The sequence below is a fragment of the Myotis brandtii genome, unplaced genomic scaffold (genome assembly GCF_000412655.1).
Source record: "Myotis brandtii unplaced genomic scaffold, ASM41265v1 scaffold395, whole genome shotgun sequence".
Taxonomy (NCBI): domain Eukaryota; kingdom Metazoa; phylum Chordata; class Mammalia; order Chiroptera; family Vespertilionidae; genus Myotis; species Myotis brandtii.
In genome coordinates this window covers 154,609-182,412 of record NW_005365155.1, presented here as the reverse complement: position 1 = coordinate 182,412, position 27,804 = coordinate 154,609, and the positions used below count along the sequence as shown (strand labels likewise).

The 27,804-nt window shown below is 38.9% G+C and overlaps 2 protein-coding genes and 1 pseudogene across 6 annotated transcripts in view; 2 read left to right on the top strand and 1 right to left on the bottom strand.

The window, feature by feature from the left end:
- RGS17 (regulator of G-protein signaling 17) overlaps nt 1–6,692 on the top strand; it is a 175,159-nt gene extending 168,467 nt beyond the window's left edge. For all 4 annotated transcript variants that reach the window (XM_014545042.1, XM_014545043.1, XM_005872868.2 and 1 more), the window contains one exon: nt 5,638–6,692. In XM_014545042.1, the coding sequence (XP_014400528.1) occupies nt 5,638–5,826 (189 nt within the window). In that variant the 3' untranslated portion in view covers nt 5,827–6,692. The remainder of the gene's footprint in view (nt 1–5,637) is intronic.
- Nucleotides 3,911–5,067, bottom strand: LOC102253600 (annotated as a pseudogene).
- Nucleotides 6,693–13,607: 6,915 nt separating the features above from the next.
- MTRF1L (mitochondrial translational release factor 1-like) lies at nt 13,608–25,015 on the top strand. Of its 2 annotated transcripts, none has more exons than XR_313966.2 (7): nt 13,608–14,238; nt 16,710–16,789; nt 17,641–17,824; nt 18,503–18,666; nt 20,529–20,646; nt 20,781–20,898; nt 23,382–23,466. XR_313966.2 is itself a non-coding variant. In XM_005872866.2 (7 exons), exons 1-7 carry the CDS (start codon nt 13,977–13,979, stop codon nt 24,826–24,828), a joined length of 1,146 nt encoding a protein of 381 aa, XP_005872928.1. In that variant the 5' UTR covers nt 13,805–13,976; the 3' UTR covers nt 24,829–25,015. The 2 variants fall into 2 exon arrangements, 1 of the variants encoding a protein (XP_005872928.1); XM_005872866.2 differs by lacking the exon at nt 20,781–20,898 and adding an exon at nt 24,628–25,015 and having other exon boundaries at nt 13,805–14,238; nt 23,382–23,518.
- The last annotated feature ends 2,789 nt before the right edge of the window (nt 25,016–27,804 follow it).

The following is a 27,804-nucleotide window of genomic DNA, read 5'->3' as shown; positions in this document are numbered from 1 at the left end:
ATCTTCTACCTCCCCTCATTCCCCTTTCCCTTTGGTAATCACCGTACTATTGTCTGTGTCAACTAGTTTGTTTTGTTCTCTTTTCTTTTTTGCTTAATCCCTTCACCTTTTTTCACCCAGCCCCACAAACCCTGCCTCCCCTCTGACGGCTGACAGTCTGTTTTATATCTATGAGTCTGTGTCTATTTTGTTTGTTAGTCCATTTTGTACATTACATTCCACATATAAGTGAGGTCATATAATACTTGTCTTTCTCTGACTGGCTTATTTCACTTAGCATGTGGTATTCAGATCCATACATGCCGTCTCAAAAGGTAAGATTTCTTTATTTTTTATGACTGAGTAGTATTCCATTGTGTAAATGTACTCTAGTTTTTTTATCTACTTCTTTAAAGATAGGCTCTTGGGATGCTTCCAGATCTTGGCTGTTGTACATAATGCTGCAATGAGCATAGGGGTACATATATTCTTTCAGATTAGCATTTCAGGTTTCTTTGGGTATATTCCCAGAATTGGAATTGCTGAGTCAGGTAGTTCCATTTTTTATTTTTTGCGGCTGCACCAATATGCACTCCCACCACCAGTACACAAGGGTTCCCTTTTCCCCACATCTTTGCCAATTCATGTTGTTTGTTGATTTATTAATGATAGCCATTCTGACAGTTGTGAGGTGATATCTCATTGTGGTTCTAATTTGCATTTCTCTGATGAATAGTGACATTGAGTGTGTTTTCATATGTCTATTGGCTATCTGTATGTCCACTTTGGAAAGGAGTCTATTCAGGTCCTTTGCCCATTTTTTAATAGGATTGTTTGTAATTTTGGTGTTGAGTTATATAAATTTTTACAAAGTATGTATATAAACCCCTTATCAGATGTATCACTGGCAAATATGTTCTCCCATTTAGTAGGTTGTCTTTTCATTTTGTTTGATAGTTTCCTTTGCTGTGCCCAAACATTTTAGGTTGATGTAGTCCCATTTGTTTATTTTTTCTTTTGTCTCTCTGGCCCAAGGACATATATAATTATTGATGTATAAAAAATGCAACTGATTTCTGGATATTTATCTTGCATCCTACTATTTTACTGAATTAATTTATCAGTTCTAGTAGTTTTTGGGTGGCATCTTTAGGGTTCTCTACATACAGTATCATGTCATCTGCAAATAATGACATTTTTACTTCTTCCTTTCCAAGGGAAGAATGACTCTGTCCTAGAGACACACAACTCAGTCTGTCCCAGAGTCTGCCAGGAGCCTTATCTCAGCAGGGCAGGCCCCTGGCAATCAGGAGGATGGGGTTAGTGTTTCTATCATGAGGAAGAGGTGCTGGTCAGACCTGGAGGGAGATGGGGATTGTGGCCCCTTCCCAGAACCACACAACTCAATCTTTCCCAGATTCTGCCCAGAACTCTCCAGGGTGGAGTCACCATGAGTTGGTAGGGTGGTCCAATGGGAGTCCAGGGAGTGGGACTAATGCAGTGGTTCTCAATCTTCTGGCCTTTTAAATACAGTTCCTCATGTTGTGACCCAACCATAAAATTATTTTTGTTGCTACTTCATAACTGTAATGTTGCTACTGTTATGAATCGTAATGTAAATATCTGATATGCAAGATGGTCTTAGGCGACCCCTGTGAAAGGGTCGTTTGACCGCTAAAGGGGTCGCGACCCACGGGTTGAGAACCGCTGGTCTAGTGGCTCTCACAAGAGGGGAGGCACCAGTGTAGTTCATGGGTAAGTGAGAAGAATAACCCCACCCCACCCCAAAGCTATACCATTCAATCACTGACACCCCCTGAGTCTGCCCGGACCTGTATACTCTGGCCCAGGCAGCTGACACATGGATGGGAGCAGAGCGAGCCCTTTTCATGTCTCTGCTCTTCCTACCAGTCTTGATGTGGCTTCTTCTGTAAATCCTTGGTAATAGACTTCTCAGCAGGGCACATGCTCCATAGTGTGGGGCAACATGAATTTCAGTGGGTGGGGCTATTATATTCCCCCAGGCTGATGCCATATGAAGGGGAGTGCCCCACCCAAGAAAGATGGCCTCTGTGGTGTGGGAGAGGGACTCAGCACAGGGATCCTGGTGGCTATCCCTTCAGATCTCTCCCCGGAGCCACAACACCCAGTCTGTTCTATTGTGACTCCAGTCCACTCTGCCTTCCCTCGGTAGAATCCCAGTGTGAATGGCTGCAGATGAGATTTTGTGTGTTGGTTCTTCCAAAGGGCACCTGTGTCTCTAGCAGACTCCCATCTCCCCTGGCAGAAAAAATCTCTGCCGTTTTCACAACTAGACATTATGTGTACCCCTTCCTTGTTCAGGTGCTGTGGGCTGGGGAGCCCCGCTTGGTTTGGGGACCCCATGCTTCTCAGAGGGAACCTATGCACCTGAGATATCCCTCTGGAAGCTCAGCCACCACTCATGGGAGCAGAGCCAGCCCTTTTCATGTCTCGGCCCTTCCTACCAGTCTTGGTGTGGCTTCTTCTGTAAATCCTTGGTCATAAGACTTCTCTTCAGCTAGTCTTCAGTTGGTTATTCAGGTCAATTGCTCTATATTTTAGTTGTGATTCCAGTTTGGCTGAGAGAAGGTAAGTGTAGCTTCACCCACATCACAGCCATCTTGGATCTTCCTAAATATTTTGCTTTTCATATGGAAATAGCAAATGTGCTTTTGTTGTAGAATACTAAACATTGAATGGTACTACTTTCTCTATTTAGCAAGTTATTTTATTTCTCTATCTTAAGATTTAAAAAAAAGATAATTAATATCATTCCAGCTACTGAAAAACTGTTATACTATATTCAACTATGTTATTGTTTCAGAAATAAATGACCTTCTTTCTTTATCACTAATCTAACGTTTCTTTCTCCATTGCAACAAAAAGTTCTCAAGTTTGAAAGTAAAAGCACCTTTTATAAAAACAGTGGAGCGCACTCGGTAATACTTCACCTTATTATAACACCACATTACAGAATAAGATCAACCAGTTTAAACTCCCATGCCAACATTTTCCTGTTAAGTAGAAACACAAATGATATTTTTTAATACAAAGCTGAGAAACATTTCTGTACTTTTTATTACTTTGTACTTGATGATCACCTCATATGGCAATAACACAGAGAATAAAACCCAGATGATATAATTACAGAACACTTCTCTTTTTACAATTCCTGACAAAGAATATATATATATATGTATCAGCCAAGAGATGTTTCATTTTTGTTCTCTCTATAAGTTGGTCTAGCTAGACCACAGAAATTTAGTATGAATCACTGTTTCCTAACAAATCCTCCCATAATAGCCATCCCAAGGGTGTATCAATCAACCCAGTTCCACATGGACTATAGAGCTCAGAAATCTGGGGATACCAGAATGTGAGTGGTCCATCATTTGTTCTGTTTCCAACTCTGGGTGTAATTGAAACAGTGGATGGGACAAGAAGCCAGAACAAAAAAAGCTTTTGAAAAATAATTGTGATGAAACATTTAGGTAGAAATATGAAAGGTTTGTATAGACTTGAGTACATCATGAGACATAACTATGGATCAGGGTGCCCTACTACTTGTAAAACAGTGAGGACTGAGGAAACCAATCAGGACTCAGTGATGGTTTGCCTCTTGCAGGGTTTTGCTAATGTGTCATTTCAGGGCAGAGCTTAGTTCTGTTCCCCAAACATGTACTTACTGAGATTAATTTTTCTCCACTTACCTTACCAACATGCCCTACCAGTTCCAACGGGATTAGCATTTAGTGAGGAAAAACGATAACGGAATCACTTACAGAATTTCTGTATGTTTTTCAAATAACATTATATTGATTAATGAGTGTTCTGAATTCCTACTTACGTTTCTCCTTTCAGAGATTCCACTTCAAGCAATTATTCTGCTTAATTTTTTTTTTAACATTCGACTATTACTTGACTCATATTACTATGTTTAAGTTACATGGAAAGGACAACCAAGCAGTTCTGCCCTGTTTCAGGAAAAGTTATCAATCAACACCAAGTACCTGGTGACAAATAACAAGGAATGGTGACATCTTTGGGTCCAGGACAAGGGAGAATGGGCTCTGTTGCTATGATTCATCTCCAAGAAGAATATAGCACAATGGCCAGCCCAAGCCATACTGACACTGAACCTTTAACACTGGTCACAGATTCGGATCTCTTCTCTGAAGCTAGCAAATCAAGTGAAATAATTGGGTTAAAAAACGTTTTAGAATGAAGCCCAGCTAAGTTTAAAAACCATGCTCTTGACACATTTTCCTTTCAAAATTTACATAAAACATACTTTCCCACTCTAATAGCCCAGATTTTTCCCCCCTCACACAGCCTACCATGTAGCTGCAGATAGACTATTCTGCCTCAAGATGGAAAAGTAGGGGGGAAATTAATAGCATCTGCATAATATTCTCTCTACACACTGTTGTTGGGTGGAAAATAGAAAATTTTAAAAAGAAAGGAAAAAAATGTTCCATCTTAGATTCTCATAACCTCTTATTCCGTAGTTCCTGAATCCGACTCTGATGCTAAGGTGACAGTGTATATATGAAATTTTTGTTTTCAGTGAAGGAGACCAGGATAGAGAGGAAGTTATCTCTTTTTCTTCAAGAGTTATCAGATGGTACACGCTCCTCAGGACCCTCACTGTCTCGAACTAGAGCACGCTGTAGGATCACAAGGCCTTCCTTGTAAGCTGGCTGTCTTCAGTGGCAAACTCACAGATCCAGCCTGCAGTTTTTACAGCTCACATCTCGAACCATGTGGTGGCAGTGAGCATGACCTGGTCTTGAACTTTCCTGTACTGTAGGCTAATTACCTAACAAACTTGTTAAGAAGAAATGCTCTGCCAGTGGCCTCTGGGGACCGAGTGGAGATGAGTTCTGAGTGGTTGGTCAGAATCATATCACCGTTTGGACAAAAAGAAAAACCCACAAAAATAAACAGATGGGTACCACCAATATGACCAAAGAAAATTCTGCCCATTTTTATAATTGAAATTTTAAAAGACCCTGAGATTACTTCCGTTTTTGGGTTTGTCAAGGAGACCATGAGTGGCTGTGAAATCGGCAGCTGCCTCTGCTTAATCTTTAGTACAGAGATCTTTGCTTGTATTCCGATGGAAGGACTGTATTATAGTTTCCTAGGCCTTGCCAAGTAGACCTAAGACACAAAGAATCTCTACTGTGGTTCTGCTCTGTTAGGAACTTCCACATTCCTGGTTTCCTTCTCTTGACAAAGTAGAACTTGTTGGGATATGAAACTATCAGCATTGGGTACACATGTCAATATTTTCCAGAGGACTATGCTCTGCAAGATATCTACCTTGTTCCATAAAGAGGGTCGCCCCAGCTGTCACATACTAGTAGGAGGGAATTCTCTGCTACCCCAACAATAAATAGAAATTGTCAAAAACAATGTTTTGTTTTTTTGTTTGTTTGCTTTTTGTTTTTTAGTTCAATTTTTGATGGAGAACAGTATGCAAGGTTATATAGCCTTGAAAAAGATAACCTTGAGATTTAGGTAGCTGGATTCACTCTTTGGAATTTCTCTGAAGTGTCATGAACCTCTAGTTATTTCATTGAGAAAATTTGAAAAAAAAATATGATTTAATGTATTGCTCTTATTTCTTTTTAGGTCAGTCTTGACTCTCGAGTTAGAGAGGTGATCAATAGAAATCTGTTGGATCCCAATCCTCACATGTATGAAGATGCCCAACTTCAGATATATACCTTAATGCACAGAGATTCTTTTCCAAGGTTTTTGAACTCTCAAATATATAAGTCATTTGTTGAAAGTACTGCCAGTTCTACTTCTGAATCTTAATTTTCACTTAAAGAAATCATTTTGGAGGGCTGGGATGGGAAATAAAAGTTGTCATATAACATCAGACACGGAGTTCCTGGAGAACTACAGTTTAGCATTCCTCAGGCTACTGTGAAAATAAAACCATATGGTCTTTGTCTCCATTTTTATCAAGGTTATCCATGGTTAACTTTGGAGAAAATACCACATAAAACAATGAATTGCCAAATTAAGTTTGTTTTACTCAACACTCATTCTACTTGCAAGCAAACTGTATTTGTAGCCCTATGAACAGTCTCCTAGTGTATTTCCAGAGACTGCATGTGCAAAGTCAAACTGCTTCATTTGCCATGTAGTTGTTGTAATATTTAATCCAATGACATAACTTATATCTGTATTTAAGGACTTTTGTGCAATATGGTCTTACAAAAATAATTGCCAAAAAGTTGGCTGTAGTTTGCGTTTTTAAATATAATCTAAGACAGACAAAGCCAATTTTTAAATTGTAAACAATAGTATTCAACATGCTATATACTGTATTCAGTACACTCATTTTGAAGCCAATATATCTGTACATGAAAAAAGAGCTATTTATCTCTGTTTGTTGGGAAATCCCAATGGGGGATTCCTCTGGTTGTTCACTGCCAAAACTGTGGCATTTTTATTACAGAAGCATTTGTTGTGTAAAAAATAATAAGATGAAAAGAGAAAAAAAGCACAAAATAATTTGAAGACCTTCTATCTCAATGACAAATCAAAGAATGATATTGTTTTTAATTGTAACAGAAGAAAATGAATCTATGTATATATCACATGTCCAATACTGTAATTAATTTATTAAAGGCTGGCTCTCCAGTTCTCAAACAGTTGTGTAATGTATGTACTTTAGCAAGAAAAAATGATAAGCTTGATAACTTAGTTTTGAAATATAAGGAAAGGATCTAATAAAGGAATGCCTACATGTAGCATCATAAAAAATGTTGGTGAAAAACATCTGTTCCTGTGGCATATTTTCCTTGAAAGTGAAATCCAGTGAAAAGCTAAGTTTTTAACCAACACAAGTTTTATAAGGGTTATAAAGAAGATAATTCTCTATTTCAGACCTTAACTGTTTTCACATAGTATCTTAAGAATTACTTATTTTAAAAATGTTGAAACCAAACTATTAATTCTCATCCATAATTGAAAGGCAGTACAGTGCTCAAATCTCCTAGCTGCCATATTATTTTTTAAAGTCTCACTAAATCTTTAAGACAAAATACTTGCCTGACATTGGCATGCACTTTTGACATTCAAGAAAACAGTATCCTATTGTGCACCAACACAAAAAAGTCAGAGTCATATTTATATCAAGACGTTACATTTGAATATTAATATACCCTGGAGGCTATTTTTTTAATCTTACACTTATTAAATATAATATTGAGTAACCTAAAATGAAAGTTTTAAAAATATTTATATCCAATGAAAATACTGGCCTTATATTAAGGATGATATTAAAATTATAGGATTTCATTGTCATTTTTAACTACCTCTCATTTTTTAATTTATTAAACATTAAAAAAATAAGTTTGGGTTTTCTTTTTAAATTTTATTTTACTTGAAAGGTTGGCATTGTAAGTTTCTTTTTCCATAAACTTAAAACATGTTAAGAATTGTTTTTTTAAGTGAATTTAATTTTCTAATTTATATAGGATTCAGGAGATACGTTTAAAAGGGCTATTATCTATTCCCTATGCAAATATTTTAACTGTTGCAGTGTTTAACAAAATGGGATTTTAAAAAATGTTTGAAGAGTAGAAAACAAAAATGTTCTGTTTACACTGGCGTTGCTGACTATCCTACCGTATTCAGCACTTTTAAACACATTATTTATGAAAATGTACTTAAAATACAAGATAGAAAATATTTATAATGATAATTTCTTTTAACAAATGCCTGTTTTTGTCTGAAAGTGTTAGTGTGTTTAGACATACTTTATCCATGTCAATTAGATATTTACTATTTGAATAATAGTTTTCAGTAATATGTTGAAAAATGATAAAGATGTTTACAAAAAGTCGTATTTTTTTCCTAAAGAGTGAAGAAAAACCTAAAAGAATCATCACTTCTATTGTGAAGTTCTATTGTTCCTGAATTATTTGATTTTTTTGGTTAGAATTGAGTTTATTATGCTACTATGATGTATACACATATATGTTGTAATATTATACTTGTTGCTGTGTTTGAAGCACAATAAATTGGTGCACATGACTAGAAAATATGTACTATATTATGATATACTGCATGCATCAATCTTTTAAATGTACACTTTATATTCTTGTTGTTACTATATATGATGGTGACCTGCTAGTCGTAAGTTATCTTTATAAGATACTTTGGGTTCTTAGATGAATTGTCTGTTTGACAATACTTTTAATATTTTACCAAATGTAAAAGATAAGGGCCCTTATAAAGAGTCCTGATCTGTAACTTGGGCATTTGTAGAATACAGATTTTGAAGTTAGTATATCCTTTTGAAACCTGATTAGGAAGTTGTTTTGAGAATGATTCTAGAGTAGATTTTACACATCAGATGTCCCTAACCATGCTATGTAGCATTTCTGTGCTAAATTCCTACTTTGGAGGGAGGGGAGGGTTATTCATTTAATTTCAAAATGTTTAAAGCTTCTATCTAAGAGTATGTCTGTATATTTGAAACTCTACAAATTTGCTTTAATTACAGAGCTATAATAAACAAACAAACAAACAAATGCCCTCAAATGGTGTCTATGCTACCATTCCAAGAGCACAATATTTGTTTTGGTAGAATTAGACTTTCCCAGTGAGTGAATTCCTCCCTGAGGAAAAATTAGCACTTTAGAAGGTACATATGTGTTTCAGATTGCCAAGATCTCTTTGTATACTGTTAGAATCTGCTAATGCGCACAGAAAGAGGTTAATGCTTTTTCTATAGTGCCTATGATGGAAAGAAAAGTAGAGGATATAGATTATATATAAATATATAGAAATAAACTGGAGAGCCAGAGGTGGATCTTGCATATAGATCACACTAGTAATGGATGGGTGACACTTCTTCCTTACTATAGATAATTATTATGTTACCCAAAGGTAATATAGATACCCCAACAGTGTTACAAGGCAGCTGTAAGCGCAGTAGGTGCACTGGCATATGAACAACTATAGCAAAACACAATTTTGATGTCAATGTTATTCAGTGCAAAAATCAAGACCATAATGTGGTCTTTTTTTTAATCTTAAAATCTGTACATAGGATGACCAGTTCTGATATTTGGTCATGGTGCATGGGGTGTTTAATAGTAAGTATCCTTTAACGTTGCCTAGATTCTTATTTACAGAATGAAATGTATATCCTATTTTTACCTGATAATTCAGTTTTGCAAAAGGACTATAGAAATAGCTAGATAATGTTTATTTATTAGGGGCAAAAATACATTTTCACCATTTTAATCTGATTTAAAATAATATCTGATTCTTAATTTTTAATTTATCTATTTTCCCATACACTTTTAACTTATGCTGAAAAAAATAAGTCATTGTAATTGTGACAAATTACATTTGCAAAAAAATACAATATATCAGATGCATCGAGGAAAAAATGTACAATCAGAAAATAAGAACCTTGTGAATGCCACCTAAATTTCCTAGATCTAAAATGCCTTTAACTAGTACCCTATGAAACATGAATTTTGAAAACTTTGCACTGTATACATTGGCAAATTATTGTGAAAGGTGGTCAAGCTATTTCCAGAAAATCTTTCGGGCTGTGTATTTATATTGATAGTTATAAAGGTTAATTTTCAAAGTGTACTTTTGCAAAGGCTTCTATTTATGTGCTCTTTTCAGTTCTTTATAAATTTCTGACCAATATACAATGTTAGTTCTCCTGAGAAAATAATATTAAATCTGTAAAAATTTTAGCTATTCCTCACTTGCTACAACTGAAAATATTTATCAATAAAACTGATACCAAAACTTGTTTCAGATGTTCCCTGAAACATTCTTAATATTATCCTTGCAACACACAACAGGTTGTCGAGTTTTATTTACAAATATAAAGCTTTAATTACAAATTTGATTTCAAGCTACATTTCTGTCCTATGACTGGGCAAACCATGTATCCTTGCATGTTTCCTCATTTCAAATGCAGAATATTCTCTCTAAGATGATCATAAGAAAGAAATGAAATAAACATGGATAAAGTGTTATTTTAACAAAGTTCTCCAGCTCAATAAAAATTCCCATTTTTCAAGAATGTATACACTAAATGCCATTTTAATGCACTTCTCCCATATTTTTTTCAAACCATACTTTAAAAGTATTATTTAGTTATTCATCCAAAAAATACAACCAAGATTATTTTCAGATGGAGGAATATATGAATGTCATGCTTTGTTCAATAATGTGATTCAAAATCACTGTTTTCAGTTCACTAACATCACTCTGAATCTACAATTAAAAAATCACACACATGGAGATATATATGGTTAGATGTGTGTGTATAATATAGGTTTAAATCATAGTTTAAAAAAGAAATCATTAAAATAAGAAATCATTTACAAGAATGGGGAGAATACAAATATCAAATAATTTTCCAAATATATATGTGGGTGGAGGGGTAGAAGTAAAATTGTTATGAGATTGGCCATTAGAAAACATTAATATCAACATGGAATAGAAGGCATTTTTTAATATTAGAGTAGTATGATTTTAAAATTAATTTTACTAGGAAAATAAAAGAATAAATGTATTTGTATGCTCATAAAATTTAGCATTAACATTTTATTTTTGAATAATTTCAAGTTTACAGAAAAGTTGCAAAGATAGTACAGAGAGGTTCCATGTACAGCACACCCATGAGATATCTGTCACATAAAAAACCAATATCCGTGCATTAAGTCTACACTTCAGATTCCCTTAGTTTTTACCTTTTTCTGTTTCAGGATCCCATTCAAGATACCACATTACATTTAGTCATCGTGTGTCCTTAGACTCCTCTTAGCTGTGACAGTTTCTCAAACTTTTCTTGCTTTTGATGACTTTGACAGGTTTAAGGAGCACTGGTCTAGCATTTTGAAAAATGTTCCTCAATTGGAATTTGTCTGATGTCTCCCCCATGATTAGATAGGTGTTACCATTTGGGGAAGGAAGACCCCAGAAGTAAAGTGGCATTTATATCACATGGTATCAAAGGTGCATACCACCATCATGACTTATCACTGGTGATGTTGACTTTGATCATCTGGCTGAGGTAGTGTTTGTCAGGTTTCTCTACTGTAAAGTAATAGATTTTTAAGAGGTATTACTGCATGTACATTTATTGGACATTTATATTGAGCTAAAAAAAAAAGATATGAGCAGATTCCTCAGCAGTGCTGTTAGGTTCCATTAAATGACTGCTAACAAGTACTATGAAGAAAATACAATGAACTGAAAAGTAAAATGGAAAAATTCCTAAACAGTGTTAGCTTGAATACTTATTTAATGGAGGGGAAAGTGAATTTTTTCCTTAAAAATAGTATAATTACCTTAATCCTCTACATCTCTTTGGTAGTAAAGATGTTAGTCTTACTAATTGTCATAGTAGGTACTTTAAACTGATAATTATTTTGCTGAGTTTTTCTATACTGCCCTCCAATGAACAATAAACACTGAATATTGAAATAATGTAAAAGACTTGATTTTTTTCCCTTGCTTTAACCTATTTGTCATAAACACAGTTTCTTGTATATGATTTTAGTATATTTGCTAAATATAAAAAATAATTTAAATGTGATTGGTTCTGTAAAATTTATCATATTGAACATATGTCATTTTTTTTACTACCATGTTCATTGTACTTAGTAATCTATATCATTATTTTGGAGCCCACCAATATTAGTTGGCCATAAAGAAATTGTGAATGCATGAATACAATTTCAGAGATACCATGCTTGGTTATTTTGTAAAGCCAGAATAACTGTGGGTACCTACAAACTGAATAGATAATCTAGATTATTTTTCCTCCCATTTAAGTTTTGGGTTTTGTTTCCTCTTTCTTGAGTCTATTTTATCATTTTACCTATGTACAATAGACACTGAAAATGCTAGCATTTTCAAATGTAATAGAATTTGAGCATGACAATAATGTAAGAAAACTTAGAAGTCTCAAACTATGTATATTTGAGTTTTCAAAGTAAATCAAATTACAGCTGTTTTCATTTGACCATATTGTGTGAACCTATGGATATTACTGTAAAATGCACATGCATTACACTGACTTTAAAAATGTTTTGAATCAATAAAGAATCCACCAATATATCCTTAACAAGTTACTGTTTCCTCATTGGTTTAACATAGGAGTAAAACATACACCTATTTATATTACTTAAATTGCTTACACATCTGTGGGAAAATAATTTTTGACTAGATTCTTTACATTGTTCCATAAGGTTATTTTTGCACCTTTTACAAATAAAAGTATATTCTCGAAATGACTTGTTTTGAGAATTTAGCTGAGAGATTTATCATGTTGAGTTCAAATGACTCCCACCATTTCTGTGGTTAAAAAAAAAGAACTCAAAGTTTTGACCTGGGAAATAACTGTTCCTAATAGAGATATAAACAATTTGATCAGTCCTGTTGTGCATCGGACCAGAATTAAGATGGATTTCAACCACTACTTTAAAGGAAAACCATTTTATAGTGTGGCTGGAATGCACATTCAAACTGAGATAAATAATTAAGGTGATTAGTTGGAGCTTTGAAGTAGCAAAACATATTTTTTGCCTTGTACTTGGAGATGCATCTCATTCTTCCACTCACTTTGCATTTGTATGTGGAGCTAAGGAATGCAGAGCAGTGGTTCTCAACCTTCCTAATGCCGCGACCCTTTAATACAGTTCCTCATGTTGTGGTGACCCCCCAACCATAAAATTATTTTCGTTGCTACTTCGTAACTGTAATTTTGCTACTGTTATGAATCGTAATGTAAATATCTGATATGCAGGATGTATTTTCATTGTTTTAAATTGAACATAATTAAAGCATAGTGATTAATCGCAAAAACAATATGTAATTATATATGTGTTTTCCGATGGTCTTAGGCGACCCCTGTGAAAGGGTCATTCGACCCCCAAAGGGGTCCCGACCCACAGGTTGAGAACCGCTGGCATAGAGGCAATGCGAGCTCGTTTTGTAAGAATGAGATCGTGGGAGTTCCCGGATGGAGTGTTAGGCCCTTTCAAGCCAGGTATTTCCCCCTCATAGCCACTCCTCCGGTGGGCTGTGCAAAGGTCTTTTGAATAATGACAAGCATTATATCAATTCGCATTCAGCATTCCCCGCCCCAACCCGCTGTCTAGAGTTTTGGGGGGAGGTTGGGGAACAGGCCACGGGGTCAGCCTCCGGAGGCTGTTCCCTGTGGTTGACTGGAACCGGCATCACAACCTCCTTACAAAGCAGCTACGGAGTAAGTGTGAACGGGCCGCGGGAGACGAGGCGAGAAGGAAGGCCTCCGGGAGCAAGTTCCAAGGTAGATAAGAGACCGGAAAGAAGATTTTGCGAAATCGCTCCTTGGTTGCCTTCCAGCACTCTTGCCATGTCCGAATTAGTATGAGCCTCATCCACCGACGGACAAAAAAAAAACAAAAAAAGGTCAGCTCTCGCCCTATTTCCAAACAATTCGATCTTTGAAACGCAAGGCCAGGCTGGCCCGGGCGCTTCCTTCGCGGTGACCTCAGCCTCGGTGCGAACATGAGACTGCACCCCATGCGCTGCCAGAAAACCCTCGCGCGAGGCTTGGGAAGCAAACCCTCGACGTCAGAAGACCGGGTGGCGACCTGCGACTTTCCCCCTCGCTGACCTGCTCACCCGCCGCGCCAGCCAAGTTCAAGGAGGCGTTTACAACCCAGCCCTCAGAGGAGGAGCCCGAGGTCTCCCGGACCCACCCCCACCGACTTCCGCTCCGCGCCCTCAACTTCCGGCCTCTGGGAATATTGCGGCATTTAAAGATTTGGCCGGAAGTTCCGGGAGGCCCTTTAAACCCGGCGGGTGTCCTGGGCCGGGCTCGGTCAGCTCGCGCCCCTATTGCCAAACCCCGCGCGCTGTCGCGAGACTCGGGAGAGAGGGAACTTCCGGTTTGGGTCCGCCGGGGCAGTGTTGGCTCAGCGATGCGGTCGCGCCTCCTGTGGGGTGCTGTGCGGGGTCTCTGGGCGCGCCCGGCCGTGGCCCCGGCCCGCCGGCACCGGAGCTGCGGGAGCCTGCCGGTGGAGGAGCTGTTCGCCCGCGGCGGGCCCTTGCGCACCTTCCTGGAGCGCCAGGCGGAGTCTCAGTCCCAGTTGCAGGCCCCCAGGGGGCCTGAGCTGCTGGCCGTGGCCAAACTGCTGAGCGAGAAGGAGCGGGAGCTGCGGGAGACCGAGCCCTTGCTGCACGGTAAGGGCCGGCCCGAGGAATCGGGATGCAAAACATGCTCCTGACGCTCCGTCGGCATTTCCCACTGAGCCGCTGGCCGGGTGTCTGCACTGTCCCCGAGTGTGAAGCTCTTCACTTAGTTGCAGCCCTTTTTGGTTTGGATCAGAGGCCAAGGCGTCGTGAAGTGCGTTTGGAGCCAAACCCCTCCTCTTTGAGCCCTTGTGTGCCATTGACACAGCCCCCCCGCAGCGTTTCCCAAAGTGCGGTAAAAGGACCCACCTGCAGTGGTGTCAGGGGAGGTGCCTGGTAAAAGGAGACATAGGACTCCGAATCTGAGAAATGTGTGTTTTTAACAAGTTTCTCAAGTGACTAGCATGCACTCAGATCTGGGTGGAGCTTAAGTTTCTGCCTTTCTAGAAGCTCTCAGGGATGCCAGGCTACTGACTGGTTCATGGGCAATCCATTGGGTAGCAGGGCTCTAGGGGGCGGGGGGGGGGGGGGGGGTGTCACGGTGTTATTTGGGGAAAGAGGATTAATTATAATACAGCTAAAAAGTGAGAACAGCCCTAACCGGTTTGGCTCAGTGGATAGAGCGTCGGCCTGCGGACTGAAGGGTCCCAGGTTCGATTCCGGTCAAGGGCATGTGCCTTGGTTGCGGGCACATACCCACTAGGGGGTGTGCAGGAGGCAGCTGATCGATGCTTCTCTCTCATCGATGTTTCTAACTCTCTATCCCTCCCCCTTCCTCTCTGAAAAAAATCATTAAAATATATATATTTTTTTAAAAAGTGAGGACAGATATCTGAATAGACCTAGTAGAGCAAGGAGAACTTCTTGCGAAGGCCTGTATGCATAATCCATGGACACAGACAATGGTGTGGTAAAGGCCTGGGGGGAGGCGTGGGGAGTGTGAGGTGGAGGGGGTTCATGGAGGAAAACGGGGACATCTGTAATACTTTCACAATGAAGATCAATTTAAAATAAAAAGAATAAAGGCCCACCCTTAGAGAATATAATGTAGTTTAACCTTTATGGATCCTTTACCATACATACTCCAGGCTTTGCTTAGCTTTCTTGAGGTATTAACTCATCCAGTTCATATAACAAACTATACACTAGGTCCTGTTAGCCTCATGACAGAGAAGGGGAACCTGAAGCATAGAGGTAAAATAAGCACTCACATTACACAGCTTTTCAGGAATGGAGTTGGGATTGGAATGACTCCAGATCTCATGCTTTTAGTCACCGTACTCTTCCTTAAACCAAGGGAGAAGCGAGATTGTGGGAACTGGCAGGTTGTAAGGTGTTAACGTAAAAAACCATTGAAACCTGTAAAGAATTTTTGTGAGTTTATTTGAGCCAAACTGTCGACATATGCCGGGAAGCAGAACCTCAACGAATTGAGATAGTGCTCCGGAGAATGGCAGTGTTACATCTGTATTTATACATTTCAATCAAAAGGAGGAACATAGGTGGGTTACATGAAATTCATTGGTGATAGATTAAGGAGGAGGGATAAGCAAAGCAGGGAAACCCCTGGGATTGGATAAAAAGTAAAATGATGGACACATACTTAGGTGGGTGCAGGATAATTAACATGATAATGAAGGAATTTGTGGTCTCTGTCCTGGTGCCCAGCACACTTGGTTGTGCCCCAGGGGCTCCAGATAAAAGGGAAGTCACAAGTTACCCAGACATTTCAAGGGTCTGTTATCATAGATGCAAAAAGACAGATAGGCTCAGTTAAGGTAAAGGTTGACCTTGTCAGTGAAGATACTGGCCCAGGACGTAACTGCCCACCATAACTGCTTTTAGTTAAAGTTTAATTTCAGACCATCCTTTGTGGTTACTTTAGGTCTCCGAGTTTGCAAGACTGCCATGCAGGCCTCTCCTGAGCTTGTCAGGTCAGCATGTGGCCCCTTTCGTCCACAAAGGGGACCATCAAATACTAATGTAAAAAGGTTGATTTTATCCTTGTTGGCAGAAGGGAGCCAGCAGAAGTTTTTAGATTGGGGAGTGAATGTTTAAAATAGATTTGTGGCTTAGGAAGCTGGATTTGTGGTGGCTTAGAAGTCAGCCTGGAATGAGGGTGAAGGTGACATGGACAGCAGTGTGAAGGCTCATGCAATGGTCAAGGTCAGAGTTAAGCAGAGTCCAAATTAAGTGATTTAAGAGAAACTAAAAGAATATTTGTTAATATGAATATTTCATGGAGGTAGAATTATAACGAAGTTCAAAAGCTTCTTTATATTTATATAGATTACCTTTTATTTATGCTTTCTTTTATCATCAGCAAAATATTTTTTAAAGCTACATGTTTATGAAAACGAATGCATAAAATGCTATTTTTAATTAATGGCAGTTATTAAAAGGACAAGAAAGACATTTTATTTTTCCCTTCAGCTACAGTAACAAAATTATTTCCTTAAATTCTGTTGGCAATTTAGCACTAATTAAGGAAAACTTAACCTACTATTGCCTTTATCTCTTAGATGAAAATGAAGACCTAAGGAAACTTGCAGAGAATGAAATAGCTTCCTGTCAAAAAGAAATCGCTCAGTTGAAGCATCAGGTATAGTATTTATACAAAGAATAAAGTAGCATTAGTGCTATTATTTCTAAAGACTTTTATTAGATGTTAATAAAAACAACTTAGGACTTAATTAGTTTGTTAGTATTTAGAAATATAAACTGTTTTTTAAAGCCGGAAAAAGGTACTCCCTGTGGTCCTATTTTTAGCATACTAAAAGGATTTATAAAGCTCTGGCACAAGGATGAATGTTACATGAATAGGATTTGCCAGAAAGGCAAGGTAATATTGTTATTCTGTATCCTCTCTTTTGTTTATTTAAAAGATGAGGGTGGGATAGACTATGAGTAGAAGATTTAACAAATCATTTAACCTTTCTTAACCTCATTTTCCTTTACATGTAAAATGAGGGAATTGGACCAGGTCTTTTAAGGACCTTTTCACTTCCAAAATTGCAAGTTTCTTTTCCACTTAAAGATTTTTTTAAAAATGCAATTTTTTTTCCTATCATGCTAGGCTGCACATTTCAAAAGGATAGATTCTTTTGCTTTCTTCACACAATAGTGTCCTACTCACAGCAGGTACTTAATCATTCACTGAATAGAGAACTGATGTAAAGTATACATGAACACCAAAAAAAAAAAACACACCTGTAAGTGCTAGCTGAACCTTATAACATTTATAACATAGGTGGTAATATTAATATTTTTTAGAGATTATGCTTTTACGGTTCTAATTGGCAAGATGGTTGGAAGTAATCAACAGTATTAAGTTTGCTTAGAGAAACTTTAAGTAAATTAAATATTTAAAATCTTGCTTCTAACCATTTGCCTCTTTCTCAAAGTTTTGAGTAATGATTTATTATAGAAGGGGTGATATTTTTTTATTTACAGATTATCTTACTTTTGGTTCCCTCAGAAGAAACAGATGAAAATGATTTGATCCTGGAGGTAACTGCAGGAGTTGGGGGTCAGGAGGCAATGTTGTTTACTTCAGAGATGTTTGATATGTATCAGCAATATGCTGCTTTTAAAAGATGGCATTTTGAAACCCTGGAATATTTTCCAAGTGAAATAGGTCAGTGAACTGTTTAATTTGTTTGGGGAAAAGTGTAGGTTTATCTACGTGTGTCCTAAGAAAAGGGTTGGAAAGACTAGGCTTTCGAATTTATTTGTAAGGATGCTTAAGTAGTCTTATGCTCATCATTTACCTAAATAAGTTTGAATGCAAATATACCAAGGGCCTAAAAAATGTTAGTCAATACTAACCACTGAATGACTGTCTTTTAAAAGTGGTATTTTAGACATGTTGAGTCAGTTAACACCATAAATCAGGGGTGGGCAAACTTTTTGACTCGAGGGCCACAATGGGTTCTTAAACTGGACCGGAGGGCCGGAACAAAAGCATGGATGGAGTGTTTGTGTGAACTAATATAAATTCAAAGTAAACATCATTACATAAAAGGGTACGGTCTTTTTTTTTTTTTTTAGTTTTATTCATTTCAAACGGGCTGGATCCGGCCCGCGGGCCGTAGTTTGCCCACGGCTGCCATAAATGCTTTAGGTTTAATAATCAGCAATAAATATATTACATATTAAAACACTATCATAGACTTGTTCAAGTTTTTCGGTATATTTTACCATCTATAGGTTGTTTTGTAGCTTTTTAAAATGTCTCAAGATGGTAGAAGTGATGGTCAAATGTTAATAAATGATAAGAATAAAAAAGGAATTGTGTTTTCCCAATACTTTGAAGGTGGGCTTCGACATGCATCTGCCAGCATTGGGGGTTCAGAGGCCTATAAGCACATGAAGTTCGAAGGAGGTGTGCACAGAGTACAGAGAGTGCCAAAGACGGAAAAGCAAGGCCGCATTCACACCAGCACCATGACTGTGGCAATATTACCCCTACCCACTGAGGTGAGGCATCACAGTGCCCCTTCTTGGAATCATGGGCCTAGCACAGTGCTTTGTCCCAGAGGAACACTCACTTGACTGGATTGTGCATCTCCTTGTTGTATTTGGCCTTTATCACATATTTTGAGTTATTTTTGAGAATGTGGTATCTCAGTCCAATAAGTGTGATTTTATAACAGCCTGAAGGCCCAGTGCATGGGGAGTGGGCCTAAGCCGTTAGTTGGACATCTTTAGCGCTCCCGTCACCACCTCTGCACTCGCCAGCCGTGAGCCCGGCTCAGGGCTTCTGGCTGAGCAGTGCTCCCCCTGTGGGAGTGCACTGATGATCAGGGGGCAGCTCCTGCATTGAACGTCTGCCTCCTGGTGGTCAATGCGCATCATAGTGACCGGTCATTCTGCCTTTCTGTCGATGTGCATATTAGCCTTTTATTATATAGGATAGGACTAGAGGCCCAATGCATGAAATTCATGCAAGAGTAGGCCTTCCTTCCCCCGGCTGCCGGCACCAGCTTCCCTCCAGCTGCCAGCAGGCACCTGGGCTTCCCTCACAGCCCCGGCTTCGTCCAGAAGGTCTTTGGGTCTAATTAGCATAGTACACTTTTATTATTATAGATGGGAAGAATTAAGGATGTATAAATCATCAATTTGTGCACTGTCTATTAATTTTTCTCTACTGTGAAGTTTAAAGTAGTTATATTGAGACCATCTCTGCAGGAGAAATAGTATTAACCTAATTTAATTAGGGTTTAAGACTAATGATTTTTGCTTTGTGTTGATTGGTTCTCAGAGTATCAATAGCAAGAATCCTGTTTTAATAAGGTGACAATTTGACAATTACTACTTCATAACCCAGTCACATTAAAATGGAAACATATTCTTAGTGTTCACAATGAGTATACTTTCTTCTCACAAGGAAATTTGTTTATATAATACTTATAAAATAACTTAGTGAGGATGTTGTTTCACTTACATTCCTTCTGCTGAAAATAAATATTTGACTTGTCTTTCAAAATGAAGTAGGTATGATTTGAGAAGGAAGTTTAATTAAGGGTTTCTCTTTATTAATTGGGGGGGGGGGGGGCGGGAGTGCTATTTGACTGTGTAACAGGAGCCATACGTAGATACTAATCACTTTGGCTCAAGCATCTTGGGGATGGAAGAGAGTTTTCCAGAAAAGGTGGAAACTGAGGTCCATGTATCTAATTCTTCTAGCAACTTGTAGGGAAAAAGGGAGGGCCTATGGATGGTAGGATTCTTACTGGTAGGGTTGTAGACATGTCACAGAGTGGTCCACGGTTATTCATGAAACAGTTTCTTTAATCTAGTGCTTCTGGTGGTGATTCCCAGGACAGAGCATTAGCCTGACATCAGATCCCAGTGTCTTTATGAATTGAATCTTGGCTTGGCAATTTCCCTTTGCCCCTCCTCTGCCTCCAAAAATACTTAAGTCCTCCTTTAATTAAAATTAAACAAAATAAGCCTTTCCCATAGTTCCTAAGTTAGCATTGTTTTTTCCCTCTGCCAAAGTCTTCTTGAACTCAGAAATATTCGGCAAAATCTCATTTCAGCTCGAATACTTACATTTCTAATAATAACATAAGTTCTGCTGTTCATATGATAAGAAGAGGATAATTTATAGAGAAGTCCAGTTTCTGAGGATTAGGGTTTGTTTTTATAGTATTTTGATCTGCTACTCTTCCAAAATGAAAAATTTAAAAAATGGTATCCTTCTAACTACCTTCTATTAAAATTAAACCCTCTAAATTTCATAAGTTCTATACATATTTATATTTATGGCTATTTCATTCTTTTGAAGAGTTCATATATGTAATACTTTTAATCCCAAATTTCTCTCTTATGTACAGATTAATCTAGTGATTAATCCTAAAGACTTGAGAATTGATACTAAGCGAGCCAGTGGAGCTGGGGGGCAGCATGTAAATACCACCGACAGTGCTGTCCGGATAGTACATCTTCCAACGGGTATGTATTTCTTCAACACAAAACATTGAAGAAAGAAATCAAATTCTGAATGACTTAATTTTTCACTGAAATAGATCCTTAATTACCAGAGGAATCTGTACTAAGGATTGTTATTAAATATTTGATTTATTTAGACTCCTTGGCTGAAACTCTGCAGGGTAGTTGCAAAGCCAGGAAGATGAAGGGATGGATCTGAACCCAAGGAATTTCCATATTAGTGACAATGACGAGAAGGTGTGGATAGCCTTCCAGGTAGCCTTCTCAAATTTATATTGAATAGATATCACTATTTTAAAAATCCCCACAATATAGTCATTATCATGGATTCTGCTTTATAAGAAAACTAGAGGCTCGGTGCACGGGACTAGTGCCCTGGGGGGGCAGGGATCCTTTAGCCTAGCCTGTGCCCTCTCGCAGTCTAGGACCCCTGTTCCTTATCGCCTGCCTGCAGCAGAGGTGGCAGAGGCTCCTGACACCACTGCTGCGCTCGCCAGCCGTGAGCCCAGCTCGCTGCTCCTTAACACTGCCTCAGAGGCGAAGAGGCTCCCACCACTGCCGCTGGGCTCGCCAGAAGTGAGCCCGGCTTCTGGCTGAGCAACGCTCTCCGTGTGGGAGCGCACTGACCACTAGGGGGCAGCTCCTGCATTGAGCATCTGCCCCCTGGTGGTCAGTGCATGTCATAGCGACCAGTTGTTCCACCGTTCGGTCAATTTGCATATTACACTTTTATTATATAGGATGCTCTAAATCACTAGTTTTTAGTTTTTGAAGGGAGAAGGACATGGATTCTTTTGAGGAAATGAAAACTTGGATCCCCTACCTGGAAACATACATATATGCAAAGTTTTCCATATAATTTCAGGGTCTTCTTTCAATTAAGTTCATCCACAGACCACCAGGGGTTCTGAGTCTAGATAGTTAAGCAGTGGAGCTATATAAATACTTACTGGGCCTGCAGTATCTGTTAGGTAGAACTGTAGTGATTCACTTGTGATAAAGAGCAGATGAAGAGCAAACCTGAGTTATCTAGAAAGAATACAAGACTCTTTTACAGTGACCTATCTCAAACAGGTATAAATCCCATTGACTAGTAGTGGTTGATGGGAAGGATAGTTTGATGTATTTTTCTTTTCTTAAATATGAGGAACTTCTCATGTTAAACCTTAAGATGATGTCTTACGTAATACATAGTATATAAACTAGAATAGAAAAAAATGGATGGAAATATTAAAAACATGAATAGTGATCTCTGGTAATGGGATTAACTTTTTAATATATTTGTTTCTATGATGAGATTTTTTAAAATTGATACCTCATTGAGGGTATGAAAAAGCAATCCATATTAAATTATAAATTTTTTAATCATATTTGAGCATTTATTCCAATACTGCTGGCAGCATGGGGAAGCAGCAGGTCATCCACAAAAATCTGCTCTGCAACCTCTCCAAACCAGCTGCTTAGATAGGGTGGGACCAAGATTAGATGGGGAAGTAGGCTCTGCTGGCTGGGGTGGGAAGCCATTGTTTTGGCAACTGGGTTGTTGATCTTTCCATGATAATAGGCATTTCTTCAATGAGAATGGACCTCATCCCAAAGGTGACTCCCTGGGTTTCTAACTCCCAGCCAGGCTAGAATATCGTTTCTTTAATTAGAATAAGGCAGTCAGGTTAACAGAACATGATTAATATTTCCCATAAACATAGCTAGTCCCCAATGTGCTATTTTTGCCCCTAACATTTATGCCACAAGAGCAGATAATCTATTGCTGCCCGATTCTCTGGAACTGCCTCCCTGATCTGACTCAGCTCTTGATTTATCCCATATGTAAGTCTAGAAGTGGCATTCAGGGCTTTTACCAGGCTACAAGCCAGCCAGGTCACTTCTACATTAAGGGAGCCCCACTACTAGCGTAACAAAAATGGTTAAAGCAGTATATTCAGCATGGCTCTACACAGATGGAGATCTTTGTTGCAATCCGGTGCCACGGCTGTGAGAAGGTCTCTTTTGGTTTGGATCATGTGATGTTTCTGGAGCATAAAGATGGTCGTTCGTCCTAAGAAACAAGCCCTCCCCCCTCCCCCGCACTGTTTGCAGGAATATATGAATAAGTAATTACTTCACATATCAGAAACTAACCAGCCAGCAGCTGGTAGTATGTCCATTACTTTCAGGGAGGGCGAAATTATCAGAACAATTCATATTGTAATTATTAGATACTTAAAGACAATAACTAGAACACCTGGTAAAAATCAGACATTCACCACATGTTACTGCAGCAGCCTTTAGAAAAAACATCCCTGCATCCTTTTCCCAGACAATGGGTCCCAACGTATAAAGGTCCCCATCTGTGACTTTCTTCCTAAAAGAATAGTTCTATATATTAGCAGTAGGTGTCCCAACTCCTGCTAGGCAAAATGTAAAGGTCCGTTCTTCATAGGTCCCTCCATTGCCAGCTTCAGAGCAGTTGGAGTGGTGAGATGCATGTCTCAGGGTCTTAATTTTTATTGTGTAGTATGTATGCCTTCAAAGTGGAAATACTTTGTGCTCTAGTTGATACTTAAATTTTGAGTTTTCTGATAACTATAAGTTGTTTAAGTCTTCCTTTTATATTAGAATCCTATTTGTCTCCTCATAAAGGAAGACGAAAAAGGATGAGAAGGAAAAGTATTCCTTAATAATAAAATGAAGATAATTTTTTTTAATTAAAACTCTTCGATTCTCATAACACTATTCAGGTGTTGTTTCTGAATGCCAACAAGAGAGATCTCAACTGAAAAATAAAGAGATGGCTATGAAAAAGTTACGTGCAAAACTATACAGCATGCAGCTTGAAGAAGAAACAAGTAAAAGATACAATGCTAGAAAGATTCAGGTAAAACTGAAATGAAAATACTTTTAAAGGATAAACATTTAATTCTGTCTTTATAGTAATCTTATACCTAAGCTCTGTTTTCTATATTCAAGGGCGTTTTTCTCAGACTTTTAATCACTTAACTAAAAACAGATAGATATATGGCATCTCCATTCTAAAAATTATGGAAGATGGAAAGCGAACTGAACTTTCTTCCTATTATTTAACTAGAGAGACATTTTACTCATACTGTATTAATGGGAAATACATCACTTTGTCAACATTGAAGATAACTATATTAGTTCACAGAGATTATATATAGTTAATTAGAATATCACTGTGCCACCCGTTATGTACACATCATCACTGTGTAGTAGGTATTATTTGTATTTTACAGATGGGGCAGCTAAAGTTGAAATAAATTGCCTGAAGTCCTAGAGCACTGAAGTGGCACAGGATTCAAGTACTAATTTGTCTGCCTATAAAGCCCCTGTTCTTTTTTCTCTATGTTCCCATGTTATTTGAGGAGTCAGGTTAAAACTTGGTTCTTACATTATGTTTCAGATTATAAAGCAAGAGCTTAATTTACAGTTATGTGAAATTTGTAGGTTTAGTTGCCCTGAATTTAACTGTATCTCCCATTCTAAAAATTATGGAAGATGGAAAGCGAACTGAACTTTCTTCCTATTATTTAACTAGAGAGACATTTTACTCATACTGTATTAATGGGAAATACATCACTTTGTCAACATTGAAGATAACTATATTAGTTCACAGAGATTATATATAGTTACCATTTGAGTATTACTGTGCCACCCTTTATGTACACATCATCACTGTGTAGTAGGTATTTGTATCTTACAGATGGGGAAACTAAAGTTGAAATAAATTGCCTGAAGTCTTAGAACACTGAAGTGGCACAGGATTCAAATACTAATTTGTCTGCCTGTAAAGCCCCTGTTATTTTTTCTCTATGTTCCCATGTTATTTGAGGAGTCAAGTTAAAACTTGGTTCTTACATTATGTTTCAGATTATAAAGCAAGAGCTTAATTTACAGTTATGTGAAATTTGTAGGTTTAGTTGCCCTGAATTTAACTGTATCTCCTATCTTTTTTTTATATATGTATAGATTGGAAGTAAAGGAAGGTCAGAGAAAATAAGGACATACAATTTTCCACAGAATCGTGTCACAGATCACAGAATAAACACGTCACTTCATGATCTTGAAACGTTTATGCAAGGAGAGTACCTACTGGATGAACTTGTACAGTCATTGAAAGACTATGCGGATTATGAATCGTTAGTAGAAATTATTTCCAAAAAACTTTAAATTGATTTGTTATTAAAGACTTTTACAACTGATGAAAAATTCTACTACAGCAAATCAGATTGTGCGTAAATAATCACCAATATTGTCTTGAAAAACATGAGTTAACAAGCAATATGCATATTTTTAAGAGTTTATGTAAATAAATCTTCTCTCAAAATGTATTAGTAAAAATATACATACAATATAATCATGACTCTGGTTATGTATTTTGGACCCCTTAAAAGAAATAGACAAAGGAAAGTCATTGTTTTATGTAAAATATTTAATGACTGATCAAAAATTGGTTTATTATAAAACACTTCAAACATATAGTAGAAATATGACATTAAATACTGTATTAGTTAAGGTCTAGTCAGAAAACAGAAACCATATCATTAAATTTTTTTTGAGTGTTTTTACTGATTTTAGAGAGGAAAGGAGAGGGAGAGAGAGAGATAGAAACATCACTGAGAGAGAAATATCCATTGGCTGCCTCTGCACACCCCTTACTGGGGGTAGAGCAGGCAACCAGGCCATGTGCCCTGACTGGAAATCGAATCTGCAACCTCCAGGTGCGTGGGATGATGATCAACCAACTGAACCACACTGGCCAGGCCATACCATTACTTTTAATGGGGGTAATTGTGATAAAATGTTTTAGCTGATAATGGGATCAGCTATTGGGGAGAACTCATACACTAGGACTGAGGTTGTCCAAGGATAGAACACCCTTGGAAGGGGCTTCCCTTCCCCAAGGGGTCAAGGCAGGCCAGTGGGAGAGGGTGTGGCTCCAGCTCATTTGATGACAAAATTTCCCTGGGTCAGAGCTGGTAGGTGCCCACTGCCTCCCAAACAGAACTGATTCTTAAGCGTGCGGACGTCCATATCTGTATCCAGCATCATTTCAAATTAGCCCATTTTACACACCACCCCCTTACGTCATATCAAATTGCATATTTTTGTTTACAAGTAAATGCACCTGACTTAAGCTTGCCCTGATTTTGTTTCTTATGCCATGGAAGGCTTCCTTCCTTTCCATGCTCTCCAGACACCCCCTACACTAGTGGTTCTTCCCAACAGGCGATCTCACCCCCATAAGGAACATCTGGCGATGTTTGGAGACAGTTAGCTACACAGTGGTGTACAAGCTAAGGAATGCTGCCGAATACCCTACAATGCGCAGGGCAGCCCCGCAACAGAAGCATCTGGCCCAAAATGTCAGCAGTACTGAGGCTGAGAAACCCTGTCCTAATGCACCTGACTTAAGCTTGCCCTGATTTTGTTTCTTATGCCATGGAAGGCTTCCTTCCTTTCCATGCTCTCCAGACACCCCCTACACTAGTGGTTCTTCCCAACAGGCGATCTCACCCCCATAAGGAACATCTGGCGATGTTTGGAGACAGCTACACAGGGGAGTACAGGCTAAGGTATGCTGCCGAATACCCTACAATGCGCAGGGCAGCCCCGCAAGAGAAACCCTGTCCTACAAGTAACCCCACCGTTCTATAAGGAGTTCTACAACTAGATGTTTTTGACTACCCGACGTTCCGTTATAGCTGTATTTTATATATGCTATCTCCTCCCCCTTGTATCCCATGATGCTCTTACTCAAAGATTATCTACTGAGCATTTCCTGTCTATTGGGGACAGGCCCAGATGGTAAGCATGCGGACAGGTGCCATGTCCCAATTATTTTCACTCAATCCCGAAAGTCTCAGAAGTGGCAGACAATAAGAATTTGCTGGAAGAACAAAGGCAGTTCCCTCTTCACCTCATTTTGCACCTAAAAACTCAACAGTCCTGACCGATGCTGATTATGTCAGCTCCCCGAAGGCCAGAACTTGAACTTCTTTTTCACCCTGCACCTCCAGCCCTCGCACCAGGGCCAGGCGTGTAATGGGAGACCCATGACTAAAGGTGCAGAATTTAAGGGATGCCCAACTGCTCCGCCTTCACTCTGCCCCCCTAATAAACGCTTCACTAATAAACTCTCCCACTTTAAATTAAAAAACAAAACAAGGAGATGCCAAATTTTCAGTAACCAAGAAAAATACTAAACACAACATTCTAAAAAAAAAAATGTATGCAAAGAACTAGGACAGTGGTTTTCAACCTTCCTAATGCCGCGACCCTTTCATACAGTTCCTCATGTTGTGACCCAACCATAAAAGTATTTTCGTTGCTACTTCATAACTGTTACGTCGCTACTGTTATGAATTGTAATGTAAATAGCTGATATGCAGGATGTATTTAGGCGACCCCTGTGAAAGGGACAGTCGACCCCAAAGGGGTCGCGACCCACAGGTTGAGAACCGCTGGACGAGGATGAACTAATTATCAAAATTTTCCATAAACCCGGCTCCACCCTGCAATGGCCTGACTCTCGGCCAGATGCCTCCCCACCCTGCCTCCCTCGGGACTTGCCACGGACTTAACGCAGCGCTTACTAGAAGCCAAGTACTAACTCGCCCTGAGGCTGCAGAAAAGCAAAAAAAAAACAACAAAAAAAAACCAAAACACTAAAACTGCAAAACACAAGGATTCGGACGTTGAGTTTATATGATGTGGCTTCCTCGCGCGGCCGCCGGCGCGGAGTCCGGGGAGGGCACTGACCCTGCGTCAGGACACACTCAACAGCGACAATTAGCAGCAGCAGCGCACCTGTCACCCAGCCTCAGCCACGGCTCCACCCCCGCCATCACCGGAAACCACGCCGGCCGGAGCCGCCGCCCCGCGCGTGGCGATCACAACTCCCGGGGACTTGGGAGCAGGATTACTGTCTCTCGCGCTTGGCCCTTGAAGGAAAGAAAGAAACAAAACAAAACTAGATACAAGTTTAAAAAGCTCAGGGCCCGCACAAAACAATGGTGGCAGGAGACAAAACAAAACAAAACAATCAACACGCTTACAAGAAAGAAGTCCCTTCCTGCCTCCACCTCACACCGGCCGGAAGGACCCAGGAGGTCCCGGCTCCAGCCTCCCGCCGCCGCGGTGGCG